This window comes from Solea senegalensis, linkage group LG6, assembly GCF_019176455.1.
Source record: "Solea senegalensis isolate Sse05_10M linkage group LG6, IFAPA_SoseM_1, whole genome shotgun sequence".
Classification (NCBI taxonomy): Eukaryota; Metazoa; Chordata; class Actinopteri; order Pleuronectiformes; family Soleidae; genus Solea; species Solea senegalensis.
The window spans coordinates 13,214,478-13,231,436 of NC_058026.1; the positions used below are offsets into that span (position 1 = coordinate 13,214,478).

The window sequence follows — 16,959 nt, forward strand, 5'->3', positions numbered from 1 at the left end:
GAGCAAATCCATATTTTATTTGATGTGAGAGGTGCTCAAGGCCTGTAAATTATTACTGCCGTACTCCACCTGGTGAAGAGGACGTCACTCATGTTTATATATATACTATGTACATTTTGTGTGCGTGGATGCACGCGGATCTGTTAAACTGCACTCATTCTTCCTGATGTAGTCGCATACGGTGGTATATCTGTAGCATGTCACAGGGCCACACCATAACCATGCTGCAGGCTCATCCATCCATAGATCCATCCTTCCTCCATCCATCCATGTACTAAAGCACATCACAGAGATCACTGCCTCCAATGTGCCACTTTTGCCCCCCGGCGCCGAAGGCTCTCTACTGTACAGTGTGTATCATGGCACAATAAGTCGCACAAAGACGTGCACACTCACACACACACATGCAAACGATGTAAAATCAGAAGCATGGAAAGACATTTAGGGCCGTGCAATAATTCAATACCACGGGATAATTTTTGTCAAAAGCAACATAAAGGTTCAAAAACAAGTCGTTTTCTGTCCATTAAGAAGTTTGAAAGCACAATTAACTGGTTTCTTATTGTGATGATCTTGTATTGTCCAAGTAGAGTTTATTCAGGTACTCGGCCCAAGTGCATGTACTCTTGCTTCTCTAAAACATTGACTCTTAGTGTTGCTATTACACTTCGTTGTAGAGAGGACATTGTACTCTAGTGTATTACATTTATCTGACGGCTGCAGGTACATATTAGTTTGCAGATGAAGGCTTTTACTTGCTCAGCATAAAATACGCTCATAAAACATAATATGCTATATTTAAAATCCCCCACCAGTGAGACATAAAGTAGTGTCACCTGGACCATTTAGAAACACTAAGACACCAATGATTTATTTGTCTGTCAGGAAGAAACCACAACATGGTTCATTTTGTTCTTGAGTATTCTGTCCATCATTTTAGTGATTAACTGGTCTGACCACCATAAAAAAAACACCTCTTAATATATTGAGTTTACTCTGAGATAGGACTGGGAAATAATAACCCTGAGCTAAAAATGCCTTTAGTGGATAAACTAGTTGTAACTGAATGACTTATCTCTGTCCATCCATCCTTCTTCTACCACTTTATCTTCCACATGAGGGTCGCGGGGGGGAGGGCAAAACGGCAGCGTACCCTGTGGACAGGTCTCCAGTCCATCACTCTCACAGTCATAAACTACAATTTAGAGTGTCTGATTTCCCTGATCCCCAACTCTGCATGTTTTTGACTGTGGGAGGAAACCGGAGAGCCCGTAGAAAACCCACGCACACACGGGGGGGAGAACAGGCAAACTCCATGCAGAAGGGCCCTTGTTCCAACAGTTGTAGAGTGGCGTAGAATCACAATGCACTTGTCCACATTCAGTTTCCTTCCTCTCACCCATTCATGCTAACGCTCACCTTTTGGTCCCTCTGTCTTCTCGTCTTTCACTCATCCCCGCCCACCGTCCCTCCTTTTTGCAGTCCCGCTGCTATCTTTACGATGCTCTCACTAATGCACTGCTCAATTAGCCTTCAATGAGGTTTCCACTAAAGGCTGGGTAAATAGGTAATTACATGTTGTCACCCCCACCCCCACCTCTTCTAATCCACTCAGCATCAGTCCCCCCTCTCTCTCTCTCCTTCTTGTGCTTTCAATATCATGGATGGCTGCCAGAGATGGTCCAATAGAGACCAAGCATGGGCCTTTTAGTCACAGCTGGCTTAACCCTTCGATTGGCCACATTCAGCACTCTGCTTAGTGCACCGTTTTCACTTTTTTTCCGCCTGCACTTCAGTTTCTGTTATTTGGACACTTAATCATCAGAATGGGAAAGTGGAACTAAATGCTGATGAAATCCTGGCTGCTAATGGAGGCATAAAAAAAGTCCCCTCTTTTTTGACTGAAAATGTCAGAGGGGTGAATTAGATGGTGACAGGTGGGATTTGTACTTTTTGTGTTGCCGACAATCAGACAAGACCTGTGGCTCCAGCTTCTGATGTCTATTGATGCAATCAAATTGTCTGCCTCAAGGCAACAGTCCACAGGCAGTCTGTGGAGCTGGTGGGATGTATAATTGTCTTTGTGTCTGCTGAGGCCAATAAAGGAAACTGAATATTTACCATCTTTCGTGCCGCTGAAACAAATTAATGCAAACCCCATTGTCTTTGGGTTGTCCTCGTCTGTTACATCAACAATAACCGTGTTTACTGCAATAAATAAATGTCTCTTCAGCGCCATCTATTCAGGCTTGACAATTGTGCCACTGTCAAGGTGTGCACATTACTCAGCAGTGTCTGAACAATGTGGATTTTCATCTTTCATGTGTTGGGGCCAGACAGCTCTCATACAAGGAGATGCAGAAAGGGACTAATCTAATGGTGTGCCCACTGAAATGCTTTAATTTAAACATCACAGAAAGCAAGAACAAAAGACAAACGAGATTAATGCCTGCCCTGCAAATTAAACTTTGAAATTGAAATAAAAACAGGATAGAAAGGGACACTGTATGTTATCTCAAATGAGTAGGCAGGACCTTGCTATTATAAAACAAATAGGATTGGATATGATTAACATTGCAGTGAATTAAAAAAAAAAGTCATACCGGTCATACCGGTCACATCACATAGCCAAAATAAATGAAAAGAGGAGAAACTATCGCTTGTGTGGCCCTTTGGAGACAGGAAGAGTGACAGAGAGTGAAAGGAAGTCGGCGATGGTGAGATCACAAGGAGAAAAAGGAGCAGAAGTGCAAATGAAGGATGGAAGAGTGGGATAGTGGGTGATAGTGAGGACATAACGTTTGGGCAACCAGAGGAAATGATAAGTTGAGTACAGCCAGACAGCTGAAATCCTCATCTCAATCAATCACATTTTCCCTTCCTCTCGTCTCAGTCTGTCTTATTGATTTCTTGTTTCTGCCAGTGTCCTGAAAGCCAACTCAAACGACTTCTCATAGTTTTCGAGCTCTATCTCCCATAAATTACTATTTGGTCATTTGCTCGGCTTTAATAAAGAAAGGTATCAGGAGAATATTATCTAGAAATGTTGTAGCAGGCCATTCTTCTTCCAACTGTGCCAAAAAGCAACAATGACTCTCATCATGACCACATTCCACTGATCATCACAAGCCACGTAGCAAGTCTTCATAAACACATTTAAAAATGAGAAGTTCTTCAACTCACGTGAGACTTGGCTGTGAAACTTGACAATTGTTGGAAAGAAGTTGCGGTTCAATGTTTAGGCTCGGTCGTTGGAGAATGAATGAGTGAGTGAATCAAGTCGAGTGCACAGCCTTGTTCATGGCCTTTATTTGGAATCATAGGGTAACCTGGGGAGTCAAAAGTTTTTTTGTTGGTTTGTTTATCTTAGCCCCACAGCAGTCAAATCCACATCGACGTCTCAAGGTCAGCTGTAGTTTAAGTATCAAGTCTTCCCTTCTGATATATCGATGTGGAGGAAGTGTTTTGCCTTTAGCACAGGCTGCAACATTTCATGGTCTACTATTTTTATATTTTAATTTGTAGTGCATAACCTTGAAATATAACTGAATTTCCACCACATTCAAACCATTGTCGAACGACTTCTCATGACTGTCTGATATTGAAAATGTGCGCTCGTCCAAACAGAAAGTAAAGCAAATCAAGCAATTCCACAACAGCTGCTTGACTTCAGGCCTGCATGTGCCAATAACAGCTGCTTCTCTTCCTGCACCGCGCAGCTCCAAGTGTCGCAGATGCAGTCTGAACAAGACAGATATACAGCACATAACGTACGGAAGCACTGTGGAAACCAAAATCGGATGTTAAACAGCTGCTGTTCCAGATTAGTTGCTGGGTCAGTCTATGCAGAGGCATTTCAAATCTCTGTGACAGCATGATGTCATCAGATGTCGTCGCGGCAGATGCTGAGTTGTGTAAAGATCAACATTTCTCTTGCAAAAATGCTGCGGGGTGACTTCACCAGTCTGTTTGAAATGTGTAGCAGAAGAGATGATAGACTGCTGGTAATAATCATCAGTGTGTGTGTGTGTGTGTGTGTTCAGCAGCCATCAAACCAACATCAAGCCATGTGTCGTTTGTGGTGATACAGTACAGTACACAATATACATTTTCTTTTTGATTTTAGCTAAAATAAAAAAATATACACAAATATAGTTTTAAAATATATAGATTTAATGATCATCACTGTTCAATGTGTTGCTACAGCTTGCTTATAAGGCTTTACTGGCCATTTATGTCAAGATTTAACATCGATTCACCAGAATACACCTGTTAAACTGCTTGTTAACGCAAATATTCAAGTGACTGTGAATATGGCAATCGAGAAAACTTCTGATCTGTTGATGCAAAACCACCTCTTGGATTTACAGAGAATGAATGATGTGCGGCAGGTTTCTTGGGAAAAAATGCCTTGTTGATGCCAACATTTGAAGGAGAATAACCAGACTGGTTCCGTTTATTACAAAAGGCAGAATTAACAGTGACTCAAACGATTCATTGTTACAACTAAGGTTTGCAGAACACATTGAACCTTGAAGCAGATGAGCGACAGCAACAGAAGACACCACCATGTGCCGCTCCTGCCACTTTCATGTGTACCTAATAAAGTGGCCTTTAATTGAAATGAGTTTTCTATGATAAAAGATTGTGTTTTTCATTATGTCCATGTGTCTGTCATCTTTTGTCTGGTGGAGAGCAGTGATTATTTATTACCAAACCAAACAAGTGAGGTCAAGAAAACCCTTAACCTTTCAATGTGGTCTACTTAACCATTGTGGAACAAGAAACAGACATTTGATAAACTTTAATGGAAAAAGCAGAACACAAACCTTGTTTCCCCACTCAGCTTATCCTGTTTTTGTACCATATGATGCAACAACTTTGAATTTGGCTTTTCTGTAAGTCTGCCACAGTTTCAGCAGGGCAAAAAGAATAAGTTAATTTGAATCTCTAATTGCATTTGGTGAATCAGCTGTGGGAATATCAAATCAAATTAGAAAACTCTGTGTTCTTTTCTGAGGGACGGTTTGCCTTCAGCTATGCAGTTTAGGATCCGTCTTCTATATTTGTCTCAATTTTCTGTGTCTCTTACAGCAATACTACGCCTTCACTTTGTAGTCTACTCTTTCTTTCTCTCATCAACCACCCACTATTTTTTCTTTTTTCTTCTCTTTCCAATTTTAGATCTTTTTTGTTTGTTTGTTTTCCCCCCCTGCTCTCTCGTCTTATAACTTGTCAACTCTTTAGCTCTGCGGCAGCCAGTCATCTTTTAGCCCAACAAAGCAAATAAAAGCTTTTGATTCAATAAACCACCAGTTAATGCAGCTTATTACATTGATTAATATGGATTTATTTCCTTCATGACACTATGGATAAAACTTTTTCTCAATTTCCTATTCATTAAAAATAAAATAGTGTGACTTCATGTATCAACACATTCCGAGCGCCAACCGTATGTTGCCGTGATTAAAGTAACGTTCTATTCGGTGTTCTTCTTTAACCCAGTTCTCTGTCTCAGTTTGTCCTCGGTCTCTCTCCGTGCTCCCGTGAAAAACATCACCGGTCTGTGGCTGTTTGAATCAGTCTTTGTTCAGTCGGAAACTGTTCCTCAAATAAGTGTGACTGATTGCTGCAGGCCCAGACAGACAGTGTATAATTGAGCGATAGGGACGAATGCAAGTGATGCAAATGAACGGCTTTAAGCTGCCTCTGAGCCACAGCAGCACCAGAAGGTCAGGCACAAGGAAGTCTTTTTGTTCGGTCCACAGTTGCGTGTGCGTGTGTGCGTGTGCGTGTGTTCAGCTCAGGTAATCTTTTTCTCTTCTTTGTTTTGTATTTACCTCACTGCTTTCATTCCGCCTCCCTCCACACCCTCCCTGCCTTATACCCAGACCCCCCCTCTCTTCCTTTGTCTCTCTCCCCGTTATCTTAGTTCTTTAATTAACATGACATGCTGTGAAGTGAGATACTAAATAATGCACGCTTTTCCAGTGACATTGAATCAGGCCAAGTAATTAGTGGCCACACACAAGCAAGTGCGTGCACACAGACACAACAAAGCAGATTGCCCCGACTGTATCAGTAAACCTGCCTTTGACCCGATGCACATGAGTCCATTTAAAGCCACACAATGTCTCCTAGATTATTTGTGATGGTACATCAACTTATTATAAGGTGAATGGCACCTCCTTCAAAGGTCTGCATAGCCTGCATAGAGTCACACAGGCGGAACTATTCATTGGCAGAGGCAGCACAAAAACCATAGATGGTTGAGGGTCACGCTGTGTTGTTGAATTCATCTAGTCTTCTCCTACGTCTCACTCGTAAATATAGTGATTCAATGTGCATAAAGTGAGCAATAGGTTATATCAGGTAACGCACTATCGTCCTTTTGTCATGTTTTCCTTTCTGGGGTTTCTTTTTGTTTCTCATACAGTATATTGAAAGATAAAACAAAATCATCATAGGCTACTGTACCTGGTCTGAAGACATGGTTGTTTGTCCTGCTTCACAGTTCACAGGTTTTGTTGACTTGTCAACAAATGCACATGTTATGGGCGTTTACCAACTGTGGGGGGAATCCAAGAGCAAATCCTACTTCGTGCTGCTTAATGGTAGTAACATTTATGTGGCTGCCCATGGCCAAGTGGAAAGGGAACTTGGCTTGTAACCGGAGGGTTGCCAGTTCGAGATCCCACCAGGTAAAAGGGCTAGGTACCCCTGAGCAAGGTGACCAACCTCAGTGTGGCTGACCACTGCTCCTTCTAGGAAGGTTCCTAGTAGAGGATAGGTTAAATGCAGAGAAAGAATTACCCCTAGGCGATAATTATTTCGCCTATATATATATATATATATATATATATATATATATAGGTGTTTATTTGGAGTGAACATATATATATATATATATATATATATATACAGCATAGGGCAGTGTGTTGGGATGCTGTCATGTTCGAAGTGTTCACTAAAATTAGGGCAAGGATGTATTTAAAAAAAAGAAGTGGAAATGAACACGCTGAAGTCAAAATAAGAGCTACATTAACCCCTGAATAACTAACACCAAAAGAAAACTACAGCTGTATTGTTCATCCTGTATTGCCAAATTCCCTTTACACCACCGTAGTAGTGTAAATCACATCTCGGAATACTTAATTTGTGCAGGGAGGGATCTAGGTTATCCCAAAGCAATTGTTTCAGACGAAACCAAGTGGAAAATCCATTGTGGGTTTAGTTGTTTTCTGCCTTGACTGCAAGGATGCAAAGAGCTCTGGGTTCTGGCAGTCTCCCCCCCCCCACCTCCTTTGTCTTTTTTTAATCAGATGGCTTGTTCAGGAGTGGAGAGGATTAAGACTGCTGCTGCCACTACTGATGACTCCAGTTCAGTTTTGGAACGGCTACAAACCCGTGCACGTACACAGAGCGGCACGCACGCACGCACAAGTGCGAGCTATTCTGCACAGGCAGAGGCAGTCAACATTAGTATGAACATTTACCACAGCGACATCAATGTACTATGCATAAGCTACGCTATATGTGTGCACATTCTGTGCTACACACTCATTGACACGTCTCCTGTCTTCACTCACTTTCAGTGTGTCCTCAGCACTGTCAGTTTCTGGACAGCAGCAGTGATCTGCCATGTGTGGAGAGATTTCTGACACTCGCAGACCGACGTCCATGTCGCCTGATGCCAGATATTGACATCAGACGCTGCAGATGGAAGAGAGCGATATAGATCTGTCTGACCGAGCGACTGAGGAGAAAGAGCAAACAAAAATCCAAGTGATAGTGAAAGAAGGAGAAGGTATCAATTTGAAGATTGAAGATTATTTAGGAAACGAAAAGCCGCTAAACCAAGCCTTCAATAATCGGCGCGTGTAAGTGACAACGAGGGCAGCGTAAGCGTAAGAAAGGGCCCAAGGGAAAGGCAGAGAGAGTTAAGGGAAGGAAGTGAGCTGAGGATGAAAGGATAGGGACACTGAGCTGTATGTTGATCCAACACTGTGTGCAACAGAGCCAGCAGATAATCTCCAGATCATACAGCAGCCCCCCAAACCACACTGCCGTCTTACAGCCATTCATTCCTTTTTCATCAGTCTGACATCATGTGTACAGTGTTGTGGCCTGTTCTTTATGTCGTGCATCGGATTAAAAACTAAAGCAGAGAAACTGAGGCAGTCGTTTACCTGGGACATTAATGTGAACTTTAGAAGCCGACGGATACTTGTTTGCTAAATGTTTGCAGTAAGTTGAAATTCATGAGCTTCTTCGTGGCACACACAACACACCCCGGGCAATGAGTGTATGGTGCTAATGAAGTGCGAAGACGCAAAGAGGCATCTGCATAACTGGAGTGGAAGGCCTAGAGGGAGCTCACACTTGGAGTGTGTGTGTGTGTGTGTGTGTGTGTGTATAGTTTACATACAGTGTATTTTCACTGTATGTTCACATTTATTTATATCTGAAATGCACTTCGTTTGGACTACGAAGGGATATTAATATCTGCTTTTTCCCTGTTTCTTGTCCTCTCTCTCTTCCCAGGTTGTGAAGGCCTGTTTCTGTCACCCTGTTGTGCAGTGAGGCTGTGAGGCTCACAGTGGATACAGCATGCATGTGTCGACATATCCCATGATGCACTCTGCCTGTCCAGGCCTGCTTCTCCTCAGCTTCCTCTTCCTCGCTGATGCTGACTGTGAGTCCTTTTACACTGGGAAACTAAATACAAATACTAACACACACAGATGTGTACATGCATAAGTAGATTGCTATTATAGTTGTGTGTTTTTTTTGTTTTTTTTTTGTCATATTTTTCTACCTATTGGCCACTGTTTCTAGAAATAGAACAGGATTGATGTGATTTCCTTCTACACTCACTCTGTGATATCACATCTACATGTGTGTTGGATAGCAGCTTTGACACATGGCCAGCTGTTTTTGTCCAACCCAGTATTTGGCATGGATATACAGACTACATATGGCAAATCTGATAATTTCCTCCTCTGCCTGTGTGATTTTGTCTAATGTGAGCGTGTGTGTGCATGCTCGAGTACACACACACACACACACACACACGTGTGTATGCACATATACATGTAAGCCCATCTTATGTATTTTTCCATGAGTTCATTCAGATATCAGCTCAGTTGTTTTTTAGTCGTCTTGAGAAAGTTGTTTATATTGCTGAATTTTGTTGTGTGTATTATTTAACTGCACTATCCAGCTGTTCCAAAGTGTGTAGATAAGACCTTATCTAGGTGCATATGTGGGTTTATAAAGGACTGAGCAAAACGGTTTTATTTTTCAGTAGGACAACGATACCATACACACACTGCTAATGCAGTGAAATCATATTCGGAGAGGAAAAACAGCTGATGAAACACTGACAGTCATGGACTGGTCTCCACAGAGTCCAGACCTGACCTTAATGTAGTGTAGAGACAGCCTCAATCTAGAGAAGGTCTGGGAAGTGCTGAAAGAAGCCTGGTTAAAAAACCAGAAGATTGCAGGAAACTTCAAGACAGTCTCCCCAAACGTTGGAGATGTGTGGCGTGCCAAGTGAGGTTACACTAAATACAGACCGTAGCAGCCATTTTGTTCTGAAAGTTGTTTTTCATTACTTTTTTTCCACTGGACCTACAGTATTTTCTGTTTTTTTCTGCTTGTATATTGATAACAGATCGAGAACAGAAAATAAAAATGTTTTATCATCAAAACACTGCTAAAAAAAAGTGTCTAAGACTTCTGCATAGTGCTGTTTATGCACACATACACCAAGATAATGTCTTATCTACACATTTGGAATAGCTGAATATACACAACTTTCTCAACTATATGATCATTGTTTGTGTAAAAAAAAAAAACTGAGCTGAGCTGAATACATATTTATGTCAGAATAAGCTATTACTGGTGCTCTCATGTGCTGGTAAAGACATTTTAGCATCTGTGTCTTATTGTATAAGAGAAGGTCGTGGCCCTCCATGACTGGATCATTGACCAGGTTGATGACAAGCAATGAAGATTTGCATCCCACAACAGTGTTGATAAAACGCTTTGAGGAGAATAATGGAGGAGGCAGAGAGGGAAGGTAAAAATTAAGTCTGACGTCCACCATGCAGATTAAAGGTTAAAGGTTAAAGGTACACGTTTCCATCATGGTCCAGTTCAGTATGATAAAGTACAGTACCTTTACTCAGTAGCCCGCGTGTGTTCTGTGCCCGATGGCAGCGTCAGCAGCTCGGTTTTTTGTTTCAACAAGACGTCAAAGTTTGTATGAAAAGAGAAGAAACACTGATTGCCAGGCAGTGACTCTTTCCTGTCGCCCAATCAGCTGACTGTCATGGTTCTAGTTCCACCCGTACCGTACCATACCATTACTTTGGTACCCCTAAAAATGGAGCAGTTGGGGCTGGATATTTTGGTTCTATTCCTAATGGAAACACACAAAAAAAGGTTCCACTCTGTGGATTTTCCTCAGCTTCAACAACACCATCTGAGCAGCACGACTTCCTCATCCTCTCACATTGGACATGACAGTGATTTACTATTAGTATAAACATAATTAGATAAAGGCAAAACAGGAGTTAATAAACTGATAATGCAGACGATGGCCACAGAGGAGCGACAAAAAGTTTCCAAAACTTTCAATAAATATCTTAGTAACACTGCTACCTTTTACAACGAGAGAAGACTTAATGCAAACAAACGGACGTTACGGTATGATTTATTTGGTGGAAAGGAGAACGTACACACATATCATCACAACCCCATATATCACACTCGCAGAAAAACATTGGCTCCCACACACAGAGACTCGCAGTGTTTTAATAGCGCACAGTTACACAGAGCCGAGTAAAAGCACACACACAGCCACAAGCCACTCTTGTATTCCTTTCGATCTCCTGGCCTTGTCCTCCTTGTAAGTTCCAGGGTCGACCAGCAGTGACCCAGTCATCCATCAACACAATGATGCTCCTAAACTTCCTCTATGAGGGTTAGAGGGGGTAGCACTGTGCGATGAGGGTGTAAGGGATTCCTAGTATGTCTCCTCTGTCTATATTTGTCTTTCTTTCCTTTTTTCTTGCTCGCTCTCTGCCTCTTCTTGACACATCCATATAATCTGTTGAGAAAGAGGGACGCGGAGCTTGAAAGTGTGTTATTTTCTCTTTTTATCTTTTTGTGTATGACATTGAGTGCCTCTGTTCAAATCAACAGTGGGGACTGTGAGATTTGATTAATGTTAAGAATTCAAAAACAAGGCTGCTGGGACACTGACATCCCTGTGTTGTGAAATGTTAAAGGCACTCACTTTTAGTTGCGCTCATCTTTGCTCAAAGTTATGGAGAAATGAGTAAAAATACACTGTCAGAATTGTTTATGTAAAAAGAGTCAAGCTGAGATTTTATGCAAACCATTGTTTTAGCTTGTTTCTGGTAATTAAGGCTTAAAGCACTCTATAACATCTGATTAAGACAAAGTTACAGATTTCTTTTTGTAGTGCTATTATATATTATATATATATACATATATATATATTATTTTACTTTCTTGAAAATCAGTTTTTGCAGTGCTCATTCTACAAAATAGAGGCCACATTGTAGTTTATTCCTCTGTGTCAGTGCAGTGAACTTTCGAAACCCTTTTTTTGCTCAAGTCACACCCACACACAAAAACTAGTGGACTGAGGGTATTAAATACAATCAGACAGAACAGTGTTCCGTGTGCATTTTTGGAATCCTTCCACCACATGTGCACATTCTGCACACAACCTCTGGTGCACAATACCAGCAGTGCACAGAGCTGTGCTTGTGCGAATGCCTGTTTGTCAAATTTCTCCGTCCCCCTTTCTCTCTCGCCACCATTTTTGTTTCTCAGTTTTCTCCGTTCGACTTTGTGTGCGCACGCGCGCATATGATATCTGGTGGATTAAGAGTAATGCCCTGATCCTCTCACAAACTAGGCCACTGCTCCATGTACGCAGTGAGATTCCCCCGCACGAGAGACTGCATCTCTGCGCGTGTCATTTAAGGCGACAGGACACAATACAACGACAGGGTTCTTATCTGCCGACTGTCATTTGCTCCCAAAACAACAAGCTGTCATCCTTATAGCAGCAGCGTCGAGGTATCGATGATAATTCCAGCTGAAATACAACTTCTTCTCCGTGTAACGACACAGCTCCTACCACAGAGGCTTTGCTGAGTCGCGGGCTTTTGCTTTAGTCAGCAGACTGTTCAGTTTCAAACCAAGCAGGAGCGGTTTAGAGTTCTGCTTAGAGTGAGTGTTGGTAATGTGAAACCCTTTACCCTCGGCTTGTGTCACATCGTTCATGGGTTGTAAAAGCAGTGCATTTACCTAAAGGGTTTGATGTAAGGAAAATAAATAGCACTCGAATGTCGAGTCAACCAGTCACTCTCTTCACTAGAAATGTGACATTTTCATACGTGACACATTAGGCCCATGTACAGTGGCAGCACAGGACTTGCTTATGTGTTGACTGATTGACCCGTCAACTTTCAGCTGAAGTGCCAGCACTCGTGCGGCCTTCAGGCAAACTGCAATTGGAAAGGGGATTGGGATCATCTCAGACAATGACAGCACAATACCTTTGCTTTCTTTAGGAGCCCTTGAGCAAAGCAGCAAATGTCAGTGTCTTAGGAGCATTCCATTTAGCTCTTCCTTTTGTGTTGAGTTCAGGGTTTTTTTTATGTTGCTTAAAGCATTTCTTCATTTGCACACATTTGGTTTTGAAATGAAGAACATATAAAGTATTAAATCAGACGTGTTTTTCATTCTTTGTTGTTGGATTTGTATATTCATATTGTGTAAAGTAATTATAACTTCAATCATTTCCTTTTTAATTCAAGTTTTTAGAAGTGTTAATGTGTAGCCAGTGACAGGCCCATATTCTTAGATATAAGAAGATAAACCGTCTAGAATACATGTAATAACCTGTACTGTACAAGTGATTTCAGGCGTTTGAGTAAGGATGTGTGTTTAGTTGCATATGCACCGTTTGCCAATGTAAATAGGCTTGTTTATGGTCTGATTTATGTGCATATACTGTATATGCAAGATTCTGTAGCGGTTACATGTGATGAGATTAGATTGCGATAAGTATCGGAATGAGATCAAGAGGCGGGGTCACAAAGGTCAAAGGTTTCTGGCCCGGGGATGAGTTAAAAGTGTGAAACAGAATTAAACATTTGTTTTCTTGGATGGATTATCTTTCTGCTCTGTGAATGATTGGCATTGCCTCATCCTTTTGCCCATAACCACAGTATGAAATGTCAGAATGACAGCATTGTGCTCTTGGCCATTTGTGATAGAGGTGCTGTAATTTCCTCTGCTGAAGGGATAGTGGTGATCAAATGTCCATGCAATGCCTTCCAGTGTTGCACTGGTCATACTAGTCGAGATCATTTCAGCATTTATTGTGTTTCCCTGTCGATGATTGTATTTGTTCTGAAATATTTTCATAGAGTTCAATAGAAATACAGCATTGATGGACAGCACTTAGCATAGCAATGCATTCATTGATGAATTACAAATGAAGCAGTGTAAAAATAAATGTGTTCTGTGTTTCTCCTGACAAATGTGCAGAGCAGACCTATCAATTACAACTAGGTGGTTGTGCACATTGTATTAAGAAAGAAAGTGACTTTTCCTGCTATACCAGGGTATAAGGCCAGACAACATCATCACATAACAATATTAATATATAATATATATTTATTAATAATAATAATAATAATAATAATAATAATAATAATAACAATTTAATTTAGGAGGTTTTTTCTTCTGATGAATGGCTCAGTCTCTTCCCTCAAGACACTGGGAGGGTCAACATAGTTAGATGGTGTTTCTTTATTTATTCAGTGTTTATTCATAAGGCAAGGCAATTTTATCTATAAAGCCAACACAGAGGCAGAGCATTACAACGATTCAGAAACTGTTAAAAGAGGTGTAAACGAAAATAAAAGTTGAAAAAGATTCACAGAATGATCATAAGAAACAAAATGAGTAAAAAGAATGAAGCAATTGAGTCTATATTTTAAAACTGTAATGGATGGCGTGTTTTTCTGGGACCATCAGCACAAATAAAACCTGCTATGACACTGCAGAACAGTGTTGAGTATGGGGGAAGAAGAGATTAGCGTAACACTAATAATGCTGATATTGTCCTTGGATTTACCTAAAAAGTGAACTAATTATCATCACTTTCTAAACAATCCCTGGTCAATTTCGTGGAATAATTTATTGCATTGTATAAAATTTTGGCTCCAGAGATAATGTGCCAGCTCATACTTATCTCGACTATGGCGTTGAACGTTAAAAATACGGTAATTGAAACGCTTGACAACCTCTGTCCATCAACTCTGCTGCTAATATTTCTCTGTAGACACAAATGGGACACATCGTAAACATTTTCATAAGTCATATCCGTGCAAAATTGAACTGCCAATCACCCTTTCTCAGGTTATTTATGAACTGTTTTCTGCGAGGACCGTCTTTGAGGGCATTAAGTCCACATGTGCCGTACTCTGATTGCAACACAGTGACTCCCTTAATACATTTTCCATCGTTATCCTTTAACATCAGTCCTTGAGTGGGTCAGATTAGGCTTCATGGAGGAAACTCCATGTTGATGAGAAAGAAAATATCAAGTAGCCGAAGACTAATTCTAACATAGCTGTGCATCCGGCCATGAGTAACAGGATCTGACCGACGTGAGCTTAGCATTCTTAGATTAGCACAGTGTTTCCCAATCCTGGTCCTCGGGGACCCCTGGCCCTGCATGTCTTAGATGTTTCCCCGCTCCAGCACACCTGATTCAAATGAATGGGTAATTATCTGGCTTTTGCAGAGCCCGATGTTCAGCTGACCATTTGAATCACGTGTGTTGGAAGAGGGCAACATCTAAAACATGCAGGCCAGGGGTCCCCGAGGACCAGGATTGGGTTGGATTAGCAGGTGTGACCCGTCTGTAAAGAGGGGCTGGATAGAATTAGTTAGCTCTAGCATAGCTGACCACCCGTCTATGAGTAATGTGCTGCGACCAGCACTGAGCAAACCCTCTGTTCATCCTCATGGGAAGCCAGCACTGACCCAGTAAAGTTGTGTACCCCAGTGGGCAGCCCATGTGTTTCTTCTAATGACCTGTGTACAAAAGAAGAACCCCATTTGATTAAATCTTCCCATTGTGTTCCTAACAAATTAACCCTGATTAACTCATTTGTCAGACCCCGGGGCAGCTCTGGTGGCTAAGTGGCATACTAATTGGACGTGCATTACTACAGGCAGTAAAAGTGCTTTTTATCCTACGCCACTGCATTAGTGTAAGCATGATATTGTTAAAGTGCTGCTTGGAAGCGTCAACTGGAAGTTGTCCAGCAAAAAAAAAACATGCAAGGATGATCGTTCATTCTTTCATTCATTCATCGTCTGCAGCTTTATCCTCCACATGGGGAGGTATATAAACTTCAGACTGACTCTAAAACTTTGTGAACGTGAATTACTCCTTCATCAAAGGTTATTGCACTTAATGGTGGCTTCTGGTTTAATTTTCAGTTTTGCCAAATGTTTTCCAATTATCACTTATTTACTTCAGATGGACTGCAGCTGTCTTTCTGTTTATTGGCCCTAGTCGTCCAATTTCATTTCAAGCAGGGAAGCAAGCAGCTGATAATTTGCTCTGAATGTGTCGTTTTGATGTTAATGTGTTTTAAGTAATGTCTCTGGCCAGCTGCCCACCGAGTCTTAAGGATGGCCTTGGCTCGGGCCCTGATATTGGCCTCATTCTTCAATTTGTCTGACAAGCCTGACTCAGTTCTCATTTGGAGAGTCATCAGCTAACCACCCACTACTACATAAAACACCATGCAGCTGGATTCTTTCTTGGCAATGTCTGTAAATTAGTCATTACATGCCTAACAACAGGAGCGCACATACACAGACTTGGAGGGAAATGTGAGGTGCAGGCACAGATGCTTGGCAAGTTGTACCAACATCCGGAGCAGCCTTGTCAGATCTGATCCAAACTTCACTGACACATACACTCCAGAAAGCTATTCATGCACACTAACATACTATATGTCCACACAAACCCAGGATCATGAACATGTTTGAAGGGGATGCGCCTGATATCGATCTGATCAGGAAATTCAATGACCATCTATCCCCTTCCTTCTCTCAGGGGTGAACCACTATTCAACCTCTGAACAGAAATAACCAGGCATTCAGCTCAAACACACACACACACACACAGAAACAGAAACGATCATCTGCCATTAATGTCTGATCTTCCACGTCTGCTTCATGTGGAAAGAACTATTGCCGTTGCCTTATAAAAGCTCCTCTTTCTCATGTTAGATTTTATTTTATATTTATATTTTTAGAAATATAAATTCTGTTCAGGTTGTTTGTTTGATACAATTTCCCAATCGTAAAATAATTTCTAGTAATGCATAATCCCTGATGGTTTGTGCCATAGCAATTTACAAACTCAGTCTCTCGCTTAGTTTTTCCCTTGAGGTCAAGACAGCATCTGCCTGCTACAATGTGCCCCTGCCGTCTCGTACACAGTGTCTTTAGCTTCATTCACTCTCACTATTTGTCTTTTCAAAGTGCTAATCAAACAAACCTCCTCATAAGTTGTATCATGTAAGGAGAGTTTTAAAAAAATATATAAAAAAATATTTTTTAAATTTAAATTTAACTGCCAAAAAGACAGAGAAACAATCTTTCAAAGTTTATGGCAGGTCTTCAGCCGGGACTCAAAAGGGATCCAAAGAGGGGAGCTGACTTTGTAATCCCTGCCATCTGCTGTGGAGATCAGAGCTCACTGTATGGGCGACCTTTATGTAGGCCACCTTCCATACACCACACACATACACACACACACACATCAGGGAGAAGATTGCGGCGTCTAATTCCATCTAAATCGCTCTCCGTGTGCCC

The 16,959-nt window shown here is 41.4% G+C and overlaps 1 protein-coding gene across 5 annotated transcripts in view; it reads left to right on the plus strand.

The window, feature by feature from the left end:
* The window catches only part of LOC122770479 (receptor-type tyrosine-protein phosphatase delta-like), a 105,665-nt gene that overhangs the window by 72,755 nt on the left and 15,951 nt on the right, over window positions 1-16,959 (plus strand). For all 5 annotated transcript variants that reach the window (XM_044027355.1, XM_044027353.1, XM_044027352.1 and 2 more), the window contains one exon: window positions 8,545-8,695. In XM_044027355.1, the coding sequence (XP_043883290.1) occupies window positions 8,611-8,695 (85 nt within the window). In that variant the 5' untranslated portion in view covers window positions 8,545-8,610. The remainder of the gene's footprint in view (window positions 1-8,544; window positions 8,696-16,959) is intronic.